This window comes from Brassica napus, chromosome A8 (genome assembly GCF_020379485.1).
Source record: "Brassica napus cultivar Da-Ae chromosome A8, Da-Ae, whole genome shotgun sequence".
Classification (NCBI taxonomy): Eukaryota; Viridiplantae; Streptophyta; class Magnoliopsida; order Brassicales; family Brassicaceae; genus Brassica; species Brassica napus.
Window position 1 is genome coordinate 17403224 of NC_063441.1, and position 14778 is coordinate 17418001.

At 36.3% G+C, this 14778-nt stretch overlaps 2 protein-coding genes across 4 annotated transcripts; both read left to right on the forward strand.

The window, feature by feature from the left end:
- The first annotated feature begins 1698 nt into the window (after positions 1 to 1698).
- On the forward strand, positions 1699 to 12831 carry LOC106361550 (protein DETOXIFICATION 45, chloroplastic). Of its 3 annotated transcripts, none has more exons than XM_048737893.1 (15): positions 1699 to 1847; positions 2056 to 2320; positions 2433 to 2575; positions 2673 to 2816; positions 2892 to 3052; positions 3134 to 3269; positions 3335 to 3431; positions 3510 to 3610; positions 3887 to 4050; positions 4188 to 4259; positions 4468 to 4584; positions 4670 to 4887; positions 4978 to 5026; positions 5121 to 5276; positions 12780 to 12831. In XM_048737893.1, exons 2-14 carry the CDS (start codon positions 2064 to 2066, stop codon positions 5130 to 5132), a joined length of 1671 nt encoding a protein of 556 aa, XP_048593850.1. In that variant the 5' UTR covers positions 1699 to 1847; positions 2056 to 2063; the 3' UTR covers positions 5133 to 5276; positions 12780 to 12831. The 3 variants fall into 3 exon arrangements, with proteins under 3 accessions (XP_048593850.1, XP_048593851.1, XP_048593852.1); XM_048737894.1 differs by having other exon boundaries at positions 1750 to 1901; XM_048737895.1 differs by lacking the exon at positions 1699 to 1847 and having other exon boundaries at positions 2121 to 2334.
- A 143-nt stretch (positions 12832 to 12974) lies between these two features.
- On the forward strand, positions 12975 to 14286 carry LOC106361552. The gene is made up of 5 exons (XM_013801312.3): positions 12975 to 13178; positions 13256 to 13336; positions 13423 to 13551; positions 13630 to 13692; positions 13796 to 14286. Exons 1-5 carry the CDS (start codon positions 13080 to 13082, stop codon positions 14111 to 14113), a joined length of 690 nt encoding a protein of 229 aa, XP_013656766.2. The 5' UTR covers positions 12975 to 13079; the 3' UTR covers positions 14114 to 14286.
- Positions 14287 to 14778: the final 492 nt, after the last annotated feature.

The window sequence follows — 14778 nt, forward strand, 5'->3', positions numbered from 1 at the left end:
TAATTAAATAACCGAGTAGTGAGACATCATCCCGTTACATATTAATGGTTGCATGCCAAGTTTTTGTATATATTTATGTCATCACAAGCAACAAAATATGGGATACATGTGTATACTTATTTATATATTCGCTGATAAAAAAAATGTTCCAGGAGGATATATTAAAAGATTCAGCCACTAAACACAATGTCAGATCGCTTATAAAATAGTATTATCACCAAATAATGCAAATATTTAAACAACTTTTATATTTTTCACGATAAACCCTAATGATCAACTGACACACACACACGCACCTTTAGGTCAAGGATCATGTTAATGGAAACGGTCAAACTAAGAGAAACTATAAATACGTAGCTTTTAAAAGTATATCATAAGCATAAGCATGAGCATGGCAGGTCTTGGGCAAAAAAAAGAAAAGAAAGATAACCACTCGTTTTATCTCGAGATTTAAGAATCATTATATATAGATAATATATGATTCTTAAATTATGTAAATTTCTACTAAAATTTATTTTATACGTAATGTTTATGACCTTCTAGATCGCATACTCGGCCATGAATTCATAAGTTATGAGTCATATTTATCTAGTCCGAATTATTGATCCATTTATTAGTACATAAAAAGAGCTAAGATGTATATATCAAATTAGTTACAAAAAATATTGTTCCAAAAAAGAATAGTTACAAAAAGTTTAGATTAGTGAATCTAATCATTAAAAGACATTACATTTTATGAGAAAGATTAGTAAGTTTGTTCAAATACATATATGCTAAGCTTTTAGTTATAAGAAAATGGTTATGTGCCACATACTAAAAATCATCTTGGATCCGCTCCATTATGAACCACCATTTTTTATCATGTAACTCCATCCAATAATTTCATATACTAATCGGTATTTGTGTTTGATCAATAAGCCAGTCTCTCTACGTAACCCCAATCGGGAGCTTGCTATCGGTTTATTATGATTTGCATGAAATAAATAAAGAAATAGTCTTGTACATCCGTTATTAGCAATTAAATCAGCAAAAACATTGAAGATATGTACGAAATTAAATAAAGCTGATTACCAATATTTATTTGACTTTGCAAAAGTTCAGATAGGCAATGATATACTTTAGTTAATAAAACTCACGAGTCCAATAAAAAAGTGCATGTAATGATACTTGTTTATTGGAGAGAAAGTAAACAATGTGGGGATAATGTATATAAAAGAATATGATGTATACATTGGATAAGATGGCCACCGATTAATAGTGGAGAGAGTTCAAATCAAGATAAGACTTTGTATTTGGTCCTAATTGAAAAACTATACTAATGGTCACATCTGCAATTTTCTAAGAGTAAGTGTTGACAATGTCGTCTAAACACGAAAAGACTTAATTAAGCATATACACTTTTCGTTGTTAGACACAACAAGTGAACACTTATTCAATAAATATAATCAAAAATCTAATCTACTATGTTCAATAGCTGTGTTCATGGAGTTACTACGTCAGCAACTGAGAAAGTGGTAAAAAGAAACTTTCTAAATCCAGCGTTCAGTAACTCCCACCACGGAAAAATGCATCGTCTGTGGTTTGGACAGGGACCGATTGGGATGAAGAAAAAACTTGACAACATGATTGTTGTATTTTGCTTCCTCACGGGCCTATTATAGTGGGCCTTAATGGGAACCTTGGGCTTATTTTAGAGTAGAATGACGTTTTAATAGGCCCATATAAGCAAAACAAAAACCGCCTTTCCTCCGGCAAACTGATGAGCGGTTAACCCCTGATTGAAACCCCTTCTCTTCTCTCTCTATCACTCTCGACGATCTCAAAAGTCTCAGCCGTACTCGATTCCCGTGAGTCTCCCTTTCCCGATTCTGGAGTTGGTAGCGGCGCTCTTTGCTGATATAGTATCGTCTTTTTCTCTCTATCGTTTTAAGGAGCTAGTTTCCTTCCACCATCGTTTTCGTTTCTGTTTTTGTTTTGCGATTATATTGTTATTCCCTCCTCGATTATATTATTTTTGGATGTGTGAGTCATGTTACAAGTTTGTGAAATCGTTAGGTTGGGAGATGGAGTCCACTGGTAGCGCTAGATTAGTTGGCGGGAATCAAGTTTCGCTGCCTTTAACAACAACAACTCATCATAGGTTTGCCAAAGTGAAAAGGCAAGGCAACTTTCAACCGATAAATGACGTCTTTGCCCCTCAAGCATACTCCCTTCACGCCAATCCACACTCGGTGTCTCCGTTTGTGACTCGCCGGAAGAGCCAGATTAACTCTGACTGTGGTGTTTTCAAGTTGGAGGAGGAAGAAGATGACTCACTCCCGTAAGGCTCTTGAGGTGTTGCTTTATTATTTTTATAATCTTTGCCACGTATGTAGCTTCACGCTTCTTTTTGCCTATGTAACTATCATTTGATCTCTGTCCTTGCTTGCTAGGGAGGTGAATGGTGTTCACAGTGGAAACTCACGTCCTGTGGATGTCAAACGAGAACTCGTGATGCTCTCTCTTCCTGCCATTGCTGGACAGGCTATTGATCCTTTGACGCTCCTCATGGAGACTGCTTACATTGGCAGGCTTGGTTTGTTTTTTTTTTGTTTTTTTTTGCTTTCCTTTAAGGAAGAGTTTGTTTTGAGAGTTTAACGATCTTTTTTTCTCGAATTAATATATGCATGCAGGATCTGTAGAGCTGGGTTCGGCTGCCGTTTCTATGTCCATCTTTAATACCATATCTAAGCTCTTCAACATTCCTCTCCTCAGCGTTTCCACTTCTTTTGTCGCTGAAGATATCGCTAAGGTTGCCGCTCAAGATTTAGCCGAAGGTATTTACTTTCTTTAATATTATTTTAATTAGATCTTCCCATCCTTTATATATTTAACTTGAATGGATTTTTCAGAGGATATGCACGGTGACAGACCTTCTCAAGGTTTACCAGAAAGGAGGCAGTTGTCTTCAGTGTCAACAGCGCTAGTGTTAGCCATTGGAATTGGCATCTTTGAGGCACTTGCGCTGTCTTTGTTATCTGGACCTTTTTTAAGGTTAATGGGTATACAATCTGTAAGTTTGGTCCCAAATTTTAGCTTATAGCATTGAGATTGCGTGGGAAACTATGCTGATAAAATCCATGTTCGGTCACAGACGTCTGAAATGTTCATTCCTGCGCGGCAGTTTCTTGTCCTTAGAGCACTTGGTGCCCCTGCTTATGTGGTCTCTTTAGCTCTTCAAGGCATTTTCCGTGGATTCAAGGATACTAAAACTCCAGTCTACTGTTTAGGTTTGTATTCATTGAGTCCAACTATTTTATTGATTTCCATTGGTTCACTCATTTCCGTAACGCAGGTATTGGTAATTTGCTGGCTGTGTTTCTGTTCCCTTTGTTTATCTACCAGTTCAAGATGGGTGTAGCTGGGGCAGCAATATCTAGCGTTATATCCCAGTATGTAGCTTCTTCTCCAGCTTTCTCCTTTTCTTAACCTTGCAAGATGGTGCTAAACCATTTTCATCTGATTCTCAGGTACACTGTGACCATTTTAATGATTTTGCTTCTCAACAAAAGAGTCATACTGCTTCCTCCAAAGTTGGGTTCACTAAAGTTTGGCGATTACCTAAAATCTGGTATGTAGGCAACACTCTCTCACTTATGGGATTTATGGATGTAATCTGTTTGCTCTCAACACCCTGAATATGTTAAGAGCCTCCGTATGAAATTTCTTGAGGCGTTAAGTGATCTGTGGGCAACAGTTTCACAATACCAAAACTTAGTTATTTCCTCACTTGAAATCTGTACATCGTTTTCTATATTTTGCAAATTGCCTAAAAGATGTTGTGATTTTGGAAGGAATAGATAATTGCTTAAGTATATAGGTCTTAAACTTTCTACTTGATTTATAGGGGGATTTGTTCTTGGAAGGACTCTATCAGTGCTCATGACCATGACTGTTGCCACATCAATGGCGGCTCGTCAAGGAGCTTTTGCTATGGCAGCACATCAGATATGTATGCAAGTTTGGTTGGCCGTATCTATGCTTACGGATGCACTAGCTTCATCTGGACAGGTATTAGATTGTCAGTTTGGTTTTCATACCTGCCTAGAGATTTTGGCTATAATTTTGGTATTAAATGTTTACTAAATACCACTGATAGAGTTGTGACTTGTGAGGGATGTTATTAAGCCTCGTGTTCTGTTGATCAGGCCTTAATCGCGAGTTCTGCGTCCAAGAGAGACTTTGAAGGTGTGAAAGAGGTTACAACTTTCGTTCTGAAGGTATGAGCTCACTTACCTTTCCACTAAATCTTGCATTGATGAATCATGTTTATGTTGAGGAAGTTGGGGCAAGAAAGGACAAATAAGTAGAAATGCTTCATGGTACATAGTTTGAGGGAAATGTGTTTATCTTGTTGGGGGTGCTAATTGATCTCTTGTTATATATATATAGAGGGAGAGAGTGTAATGTATTTTAGTAATTGTACAGATAGGAGTTGTGACAGGCATTGCGCTGGCTATTGTGTTGGGGATGTCATTCAGTTCAATAGCTGGTTTGTTCTCCAAAGACCCTGAAGTTCTGCAGATTGTGAGAAAGGGTGTATTGGTGAGTGGTGTATTTTCTTACATAAAATTAAGTGGATTGAGAGGTTTTGATTCAGAAAGTACTCATTTGTAACATGTAAAATCAGTTTGTAGCGGCAACTCAACCAATCACAGCGCTAGCGTTTATATTTGATGGACTGCACTATGGGATGTCGGACTTCCCTTACGCAGCTTGGTCGATGATGGTGGTGGGAGGAATATCATCAGCGTTCATGCTGTATGCACCAGCAGGGTTGGGGCTAAGTGGAGTGTGGGTGGGGCTGAGTATGTTCATGGGGTTTAGGATGGTGGCTGGATTCGGCAGGTAAAGAAAGAGCTTCTTTCTGTCTAATGTGATTGTAATTTTTGTGGGTAGAAGAGCGCTCTCAAGTGTGTGTGTTTTGATGAATTATAGATTAATGTGGAAGAAGGGACCATGGTGGTTCATGCATACAAGTGACAAGGTACTTGTTCTTCTTCTTGTTTTCATTTTTACCTTCAAAGCTTCTTCTAATTAATCATATTAAGGTAACTCTCTGTCTCCTATTTATATGGCAGCGTCTTGCTTAAAAGCTGCGTGCGAGAGAGAGACGTGCCCCGTGTTCAACTTGTTACATATTATTCCCTTAATGTTAACTACGTTTTACTCTCATTGTTAGCTTCGTTTGTTAGACACGAGTCACGGAATACTCATTCTTCGATTTCTTCCTGTAATCTAATTATATAAAAAATTGTTTGGTTCTCTCCAGAACGCGCCACCTAGGATCCAGCGTGGAAAGTCGTGCAAGGAGAGCGCGACACGTCATCTCCCTCTCTCAAAACGCATCGTTTCATTTAACTTAGAACTCTAATTATTGCGGGCTTTGCTATGTGTTTTAGGCTTATGTTTCGATGTGGAGAACAGCCCATAAGATCGAAACTAGCTTCTTCTTCGATTTTAGGGTTCATCTTAGTCTTCGATCCGTGAGCATCTTCACCACCAACAATGGAGTTCCTGGAGGAGGCGTGAGTTGAATGGTCTTGCAAAATTTCTGTTAGAAAATTTGATTGCGTCTTTACGGCTTCATTTCTTATCCTTCTAAACGTTAGAAGTCATTAATACATCGCTTTAACAAACCTCTTAATACCGTCAACCAATCAGACATTGAATACATCTTATCTCTCTGTAAGTCGGTCTCTCTGCCTCTATAAAGTTAATCTCTCTTTCCTTGAAAACGACGAAGCAATCTTACTTCCTCTAAAATGGCTTCCTCATCAATTCTTCTTTCTGATCTGAAGTTTGGCCAATGTTGTTCTTCCGCTGTTGAGGTTAGATTGCTCAGATTCTGGGAAGACATGAATGTCAAACGCGGTGACGAGTTATGCTCTTCAAAGGTGAATATGTTCTTAAACTCATGTTCATAGTGTTCGTCTGTTCATAGTGTTCTTCATAGTCTTCTTATGTTCTTAAACTCATGTTCATAGTGTTCTTAAATTGAACAATATGAAACTTTTATATTCGGATCTCAGTTAACAATCTTCTGAAAGATTAATTTAGAAACCGTTTGTGCTTCTATTCTTTAGCCATGTTCATATCTGGAACATCCTTTCTTGATAAGTACGATGACAACTCTGGGACAAATCTGGCGTCATACTTCATAGATGCATGGTCTCTGGTTGCAACGCTTAAGAATCTGTCTGGTTAGTTCTGCGTTTAAACTCCAGGAAGATATCATATCATCATCATCTGGTTGTTGCTATTATCATCTGAGGTTTCTTTGTTTTAAACCACCAGTAAAAAAAATTATCTTGATCATATAGACTTGTGCTAATCATGTACTGATATACACCAAATGATGATGAAACTGATATCTTGATCATATAGATTTGTGCTAGACCGTGGTCGTTTGAATTTCTTGAGCTATAGGTTAAGAGAAGAGTTTGGGGATAACTGTGGAATCGTGAATGTTTCAATCATGGTTAAGAGAAGAGTCTTTGTCTACTGAGAGTAAGCAAACGGCGATGAAAGACTATGGAGCATGTTCGTCGCAAGAAGCGGAGACGGGTCTGTGGAGACTGAGGTCGGAGCCTCCGTCTATTGATGGATATGGTGGTCGTATTGTTACAGGAGTTTCTGTTTGGTGTGTGCTTCAACGGCCAACGTAAATTTGGTGGTGTTTGGCTGCAGTGCTTCACAAAGACGTATGATATTTTTTGTTACTATACAACAAGTCATATTTGTTGTTTGGAACAAAACGATTACAAGGTTCAATGTTAAAGTCAAACACGAGACTGATTCGTGAGTTATATATTTTTTTTTTTTACTATTTCAAGATTCATCATCTTTGGTGTTTTTTTTTTCCAATGTTTCAATTTGTATAATCAACTCACCTTTGTTTAGATGTTGTGTTGGTCTATGTAGTTAATATTCACGGATGTTATTCTCAGTAAGTAAATATGAATACGTTGTTTGCAATTTTATAAAAAAAAAAAACAGAGTATTTTCACCACTGTTTCTGTATCTCAAAACATATTTTAAGAGTCTCTGTGATTCGATAAAACGTATATATTTCATAAAGGAGCTTATAATGCACTCATATTACTTAATTAGTATATCTGCCAAACCATGATAAAGCAATGCTTATTATACTATTCAACCAAAACTGAAATAAATAGAGAAAGAAAAATCTTATTTGAGCTAATATGTTGAAGACGGCGTGGGACGTGGGTGCGAGACCTTTCTGAACACGGGTAGTGCTCAGCCATGCCATGCTAACATTCGCGATTCGCCAATGCTTCTTCTTCTTCTATTTTCTAAATGTTATCATTCTTTTATACACGTCTTTGAAAAAAAAAATTAATCTCACAAGAAATTGGCCATAACTGCAGGAAGCTTCAAGTTTAAGGTTTGTGTGAACAGCTAAGTTCTCTCTTTCTCTCTTAAGAAATTCTTATGAATCATCAGTAAGAAGAAGAAGGAGCATTTCGTGATTTTCCTAAAATTTTAGAAAATCTCTGGCTTGAAAGCCGAATGACTAAAATGTGACTCTACAGATCAATGCTTGAACTGCAGATACAAAAAAAAACACAGTTTGAGGAGAAGACTCGGAATTTAGAAGATGTATCAGCAAAACATGTATTGAGATGCAGAGATGAAAAGAACAACTTGGGTTACGGAAAAAAATGGCGAAAAAAAATTATAAAAAAATTCGAATTTAAAAACATATAATCTGAAACAATAAATTTTTATTTATTATTTGTATTTATACATCTAAAATACTAGGATCTTTTTACCTATTAAATAAAATATTTTGGTCATTTTTTTCCTTATGATCTATTTTTTTGACAGAAATATGAAAATAGTCTTCATAATCCAATACAATTCTATAAACCGTATGTTTTTGTAATCATTTGTATTATGGTATAATTATTTAAACGCCAATCATAAGTTTCAATGGAAATTTACCAATTTATAACTTCTAAAATTTTAAAGTTAAAAACATAACAAATACGAAAAAGACCAAAAAACAAGTTAACAAATACTACAATTTACTCTTACATCTCAACCACAAAGTATACAATATTAATAACTTCTCACTTATATATATATAATCAATAATAATAAATATAATATGCACCACATAAGTGATAATAACTTACAGTAAACAACATGAATTTTCAGCAAGAACTGATGTAAAGCCATCCAAAGAAAAAAAAGAAAACATAACTAATTTGCAAGATAGCAGAGTTTCTTTAGATTTAAAAAAAAAGGAAAACAAATACAGAACTAGACTACTATTTTAATTTTAAGTTAATAAAAATTTATATTAAATATTTATTTTAACTGTTTTAATTATTTTCAAAATAATATATCCCGCCCGTAGGGCGGGCCGACCCTAGTCTAATTATATAAAAAAATGTTTGAGTCTCTCCCGCAATGTCCACGTGGAAACTCTTTCAATTTAGAGGCGACGCGTGTCCGAGAAGTATGAAACTCATCGTTTCATTTACTTTACTTGGAAATTGGATGGGCTTATATATCGTTAATTTTATAGGCTTCGTTGGGCTTCATGTTTTATCCAAGTCTTCGATCCCGATAGCAAGTTAGGCTTATCGTCTCAAACCAAATTTTAGGGTTCGCAATCCTCTTCGATCTCCAACAACGACGATGTTCATAGTTCATATGTGCTCACCACACCAGCAATGGAGGATCTCTGTGTGTCTCTTCAATCAGCTAGACATTCTTTCCTACAAACCGTTACGGGATGCTTTGATTCATCTTCATTAATGACCGTCTTAACTCATTCGGCCACTCCAAGCACGTTTCCTCATTCAATGCATCTTCCCTTTGTACAAGGAGGTGAATCTACAGCTATAAAAAGGTTAGTTTTCATCATGTGAACATCATTCTCACAATCCTAATAATGGAGCATTCAACGATTCCAGTTTTTTGTTTTCAATTCTTCTTGCCTGATCTATTTTTTGGTTATGTGAGTGTTAGTTGTGTGATCATATCATGTTGTATTACAATAGCAGAGTCTTTCCTACGGCTTCAAGTGTTTAAGGAATTGATATCAATCTCGCTTATGGATTTCAGACTCACGACTTCCACTTCCTTCAATCAAGGTATTTATTTGCAGCGATTAATTTCTCTTAAGTTTATCATTAAAATTGTAAATAAGGGAGTTTGAGCGCTGGATATGAAGGGTCTTTAAAAAATATTACGTGTTTGCCGAAGGGGAAGAAGATTCTGGAGGAGAAATGGATAAGTTTGAAGTCAAGCTTTCTAGAAGGAAGAATTGGATCACAGGTTAGTCTAAACTTCATGAATAATATGCGTCTGGGATTTTATGTCTCTTTGTGGACAGGTTACTTTGTTCTCTAAGCAGTATAAGTAGAACTTTGAAGCATAGATTTTTTTTTTGGTTATTGTGATTTCAGCCATCTGTTCTTCATATTTTCTTTACACATTTTTCATTCTAGAATGGAGACTTTAATCAGATCAAACAAATCAACCACACAAATTTTGTAGATATTGTTTTGTTGTAGCATTCGTTTTACTCTGCACTTGAAGTTGTGATGCTGGTTGCTACCTCGCGATCGCGATTAAACTACGATGACATCGTTTTTATGCCATACGCCAACTTAGACTGAGATGGAAACTTTCATTTGCTTAAAGTATTAGGTCTTCAAACTTCATATCCTGTTTATTTCTTTGGTATCTTCGTTTCCAGAAATTGATGTTTCTCATTCAGATGGCTTTGTCTGGGTGTCAATTGACTGAATGGAATAAGCATTCTTCTGCGAAGGAGGTGATGCACAGGACTCAAAGAGACATGTATGTTCATGAAAGAAACAATGAAGGTTTCATTTCATTTCTTACTCTGGAATAAATATTGCAACTGGATCTTTGCATTTTTTCCTCTAAACCTGATCTCAAAGTTTTGTTCTTTAATAAATTTTCTTTTCTTTTGTGCTAAGCACATACTCCACTACTGCACGCACAGGTTCACATGTAAGGCTTTGGCCCACAGCCACTGGCTGGCGCCGGTCCATCAGCAGCGCCGAGCTCAAAGGTCCTCTGTTTTTATGTTTATTCTCATCATATTTCATTTAAGTATTTGTGTTTGAGTCTCATGATCATATGTTTTCTCTAAACCAGGCAGTTAAAAGATGTGAGTTGAAGTATGATCATGAACGTATATGACTTGATAGATTTTGGTAATAAGTTAATTTGGATGGCTGACACCTTCTTTTGGCACACTTCTGAATGATTTTAATTTGTAACGGATGGAGGTAGGCCAATGAAGTCAAGAATCTAACGTTTGTCACTTAGGAAGACTGCTAACGACTTTGACGAAGTTATGAGGTAATAATTCTTTTCGCCATGACATGCGTTGGTGGAAGGAGGACGATTCTGCATCATCTTCTTTGCGTCAAGTTTTTCCTTTGGTTTGCTTCAGAGTCAGGGAAAGCAGTGTTAACATTTATCTCTTGAACAAGCAGCCATAAAATTCTGAAAAAGAAATTCAATGCAACTCAGGAAATGTTAATCAGATTGTGAAACGCAAAAGAATATGCTGGTTTCAAGTATGTTTTGGAAACTTTGTTAGAGACTCTTGATATGACTTGGTTTCAAAATATTAAGATTACGATCCATATATGGCCTCTTCTAATCAATTTTAATCATTTCTTTGATAATAGCAATTATTACACGTTAGAAAACTAATCAAAATGATATTTTTCTTTGGTCATTATTTTGATTTTTTGAAATAACTTTATCACACAACAATCACTGTATATTATAACACAAATCTTATAAACTAAAGAACAATTAAAGTATGGGCTATGCAGTTACTGTCTGATGAGGTGGTGCATATTAGTCGCGACTTCCACGCTGAGTAACGTATTTGCCAATATTCTAAACTCAAACCCAATTGACAGTCGGACGGGTCTAACAGTGAACGGGACCATATTAGGGTAGGATGGATAAAATTGAGTTTATTTTTAATTTGTTTATGACAAAAAAATTTTTTTGTTGATTTTTTTATTTTAAAATCATTATAACTATTATAAATAAAATATTAAATTTTTATATTTAAGTTTTAAAAAATTTCATAACTCACAATGATAAATATTTTAATTTATAATTTAAATATTGAATTTAAATGTTATTTTTATTTGGTTTATACTAAAATTTATAAAATACACATAATTAAAAAATATTTAATAATTTAGTTATAATGTTATTTTTATTTTTATTTGGTTTATACTAAATATTTGAAAAATATGTTTGCTTCACTCATGTGATGCCACCTCAGCGTCCAGTTAGGAAAGTCGTTTATTGTGGGCATGACACGTGTCCGTCGGCATAAAACGCATCACTTCATTAACAGAAAGCGACCATATTGTTGGGCTTCGTTTCGTTTATGGGATTCACTTATGATCGATGAACTCATCTCTTAAACTACCCTGCAACGCTCGCCGTGTCTCCAGCGTTGCCACTGAGCTGCTACTGTTGATCGCGTCCAATCCGTATGATTCTTGGCGTCTTCTCTTCTCCGCTGCCATCAAACCCGCTCTGCATCACCATTGGAGAAACAGAATGATGAATTCGTCACCAAATCGAAGCTTGCTCTCTCATGTATTCAACTCGAGCACCGCCGTCACGGTTTGATCTGAACCGTGTCTCCAACCCCGAGTTCTTCGCGTCAAGACACTGCTTCCGCCGCGTCTTCTTCTCGATTCACAGCCTCAGCCAAGGCTTCTTCCTCGACGTCGTCATGCTCGAAAGTCTCCATGGTGAAAACAAGCTTCGCCGGCGTGTAAATACCAATCAGAGGGTTCCATTCGTCGTCATGTCTTGCTCCGTCGTGGCCATCGTCACCGGAATCAGGCCTTGCCGATGCGGATCCAGATAAAAGCTCTTCAAGAAAACAATTGCCAACTTTTGCTTATTTGCACACTTGGTCCTTAAACTTTCAGCTATTCTCATAGTGACCCCAAAACTCTTAGATTTGCACGTATGTCATTTTGAATCAGCCCCAAAACAATTGATGGAGCACTATAGACCTCTTTGTAATTCCACAATGGTCCCTTATCTTTTGATGATTTTCAAATCGTTCACAAACTTTGTAAATTTCAAAGATAACCTCACAATTTCGCCCCACACTTCTCAAACATCCAGTTTAGCCCCTATCAAATGCAAGTGAACACACAAATGCAATATACAAATATATTTTTACAAAAACAATAATAATGAAACAGTAGTGAATTTTTTTATAGAAAATAGCGAATTAATGTTTCACAAATTTAGAATAAATTAAACATATACAAAATATCCATTAAATTGGATTTAATGGTAAAATAAGTTTATGCTTTGTAAATACCGTGAACATAAAATGTAAGGTTTATATTCAAATAAATATGAAAACTAAAATAAAAATCTCAACCATAATTTTAATACTAATATGTTTATTAAAATTAAGAAACATAACTATATAAAAACCCGACAATAAAAAAATAGAAAAATTAAATAACTTATACTAAAAGAAACATATTAAAGTAAAATATATCTTATCACATAAAATTCCTCTTCAAATTAAACTTAAAAAAAATCATCATCATATACATCTCTTTCAAATGCAAACCTAAAACACAAACCACAAAATCGTACAAAACTTAATAACCTAGATCACAATTAAAGTATATCCCGCCCGTAGGGCGGGCCGGCCCTAGTAAACTATTAGTATTGTGTTATATTAGCTTATGAAATTTCGGTTAAAGCCAACCCCATATTCCTCAGCCACGTGTCGACACTTGTCTTTTTGACTCGGTCTACAACTTCATTTGCACCAATGAAGAAAATAAGATATAGTAATTATACCTTTTTTTTTGTTTTTATTGCAAAAAAAAAGTTTTGTTAATTTCATTTAAAATGTCGAATTATATAAAATGACAAATTTCTAGAAATAATTGTACAGTAGAGGAATAAGACAGGTGATTGCCGCAGCTTGTCTCGTCTTTTGTCGAGAGAAGATGGAGGATTCATCGGCGTCGTTTGTAGGCAACAGATATTGGGTGCTCCGACATGGAAAGAGCATTCCCAACGAGAGAGGCCTCATCGTCTCTTCAATGGTTTTCCCTCCTCTAATTCTTCTTCAATCCATCGTCGCTTATGAATCAATCAAATAATAATATTTAATTGATGGCAGGAAAATGGAGTGCTCCCAGAGTACCAGTTAGCCGCTGATGGTGTCGCTCAGGCTCAGCTCGCTGGCCAATCCTTCCTCAAGGTTTTGCATCTCTTTTAGGATATCCTCTTAAGTAAAAACTCTTCAAGCCCTTTCATGAAATCTTGTCTCTGTCCCTCTGTGTGCAGCAACTCGAGGAAAGTAAGATATCACTGGACAAGGTCCGCATATGCTACTCCCCCTTCTCTAGAACCACTCACACCGCTAAGGTTGTCGCTCAGGTCCTCAATATCCCTTTTGATTCCCCTCAATGCAAGGTAGTGTTCGAGATATTTTATAATGTGATAGCTTTTTCCACTGCCACTACATTACATTTGCACAAACTATGTTTATAGATGATGGAAACTCTGCGAGAACGCTACTTTGGACCTACATTTGAACTCAAGTCACATGACAAGGTGCGTGCTTGCTTTATGATTCACTCACTTCCCCTAGGCTGTGTGTGTGTGTAATAGATAGAGTGACCTTGTCAAGATTGGTGTTTTGTGATTTTGGCACCAGTACCCGGAGATATGGGATCTTGATGAGAAAGATCCATTCATGGGACCAGAAGGAGGTGAAAGCGCTGATGATGTTGTATCCAGACTTGCCACTGCCATGTTATCCATGGAAGCAGAATTTCAAAGGTGTGCAATTCTGGTGGTGAGCCATGGAGATCCACTGCAGATGTTGCAGAACATAATGCATTCAGCAAAGCAACATAGCGGAGGAGATCTCGGTGGTTTAGCAGAGAGGATTCAGAAGAGCAGAGTTGCTTCTGTCTTGTCACAGCACCGCAAGTTTGCTTTGCTCACTGGTGAACTCCGACCCCTCCTCTGATTGATTGCAAACAAACAAAAAAAGTATTCAACTTTGGCATCTTGTTCCTATCTGCCAATATGACAATTCTTGCAATTTTTAAACTTTTCATTGGAATAAGCAAAGCTGTTTTTGTTAGAAAGACAAAGGTTTATTCTTCTGTTTGGAATAAGAAATCATGAATCATATGCATCTTCAAATCTGTACACAAACTGAGAGCTACTGAACAGTGGGTACTATCTCTCTCTCTGGCAATCTCATTGAACGTTAAGTCGTTTGTGATCGATCTACGACCCCTTAGTTTAAATCCTCTATAAGCTTGATTGATCACTAACTACTGCTTAAACTTGGAAACATCCAACACCATAAATGCAACTACCATACCAATAAGGATTAAGCTGCTGACCAATTCCAACAAATTTGTAAAAAAATCCACATAGCTCAAAATAGAGCTGGGTTGCGGGTCAAACCCGCCCCGCTGACCCGCCAACCCGCGGATAAACTGATTTTTTTTACTCAAAAAATTTGACCCGCATGACCCGCAAGAAGAAAATATGAAATCCGCACCCGCCCCGCTTAAACCCGCGGGTGATCCGCTAGACCCGCGGATAATATTAATAATATTAAAAATTATTAATTTAAATATTTTTTATTAAAAATAACAATAAAATTTAATATTTAAATAT

Coding starts and splice junctions, on each gene's coding strand:
- LOC106361550 (XM_048737893.1), top strand. CDS start 2,064: ATGGAGTCCACTGGTAGCGCTAGATTAGTTGGCGGGAATCAAGTTTCG. Junction 3,053..3,133: donor GGTTAATGGGTATACAATCT/GTAAGTTTGGTC, acceptor GTTCGGTCACAG/ACGTCTGAAATGTTCATTCC. Junction 4,888..4,977: donor ATGGTGGCTGGATTCGGCAG/GTAAAGAAAGAG, acceptor GATGAATTATAG/ATTAATGTGGAAGAAGGGAC.
- LOC106361552 (XM_013801312.3), top strand. CDS start 13,080: ATGGAGGATTCATCGGCGTCGTTTGTAGGCAACAGATATTGGGTGCTC. Junction 13,179..13,255: donor GCCTCATCGTCTCTTCAATG/GTTTTCCCTCCT, acceptor AATTGATGGCAG/GAAAATGGAGTGCTCCCAGA. Junction 13,552..13,629: donor TTGATTCCCCTCAATGCAAG/GTAGTGTTCGAG, acceptor CTATGTTTATAG/ATGATGGAAACTCTGCGAGA.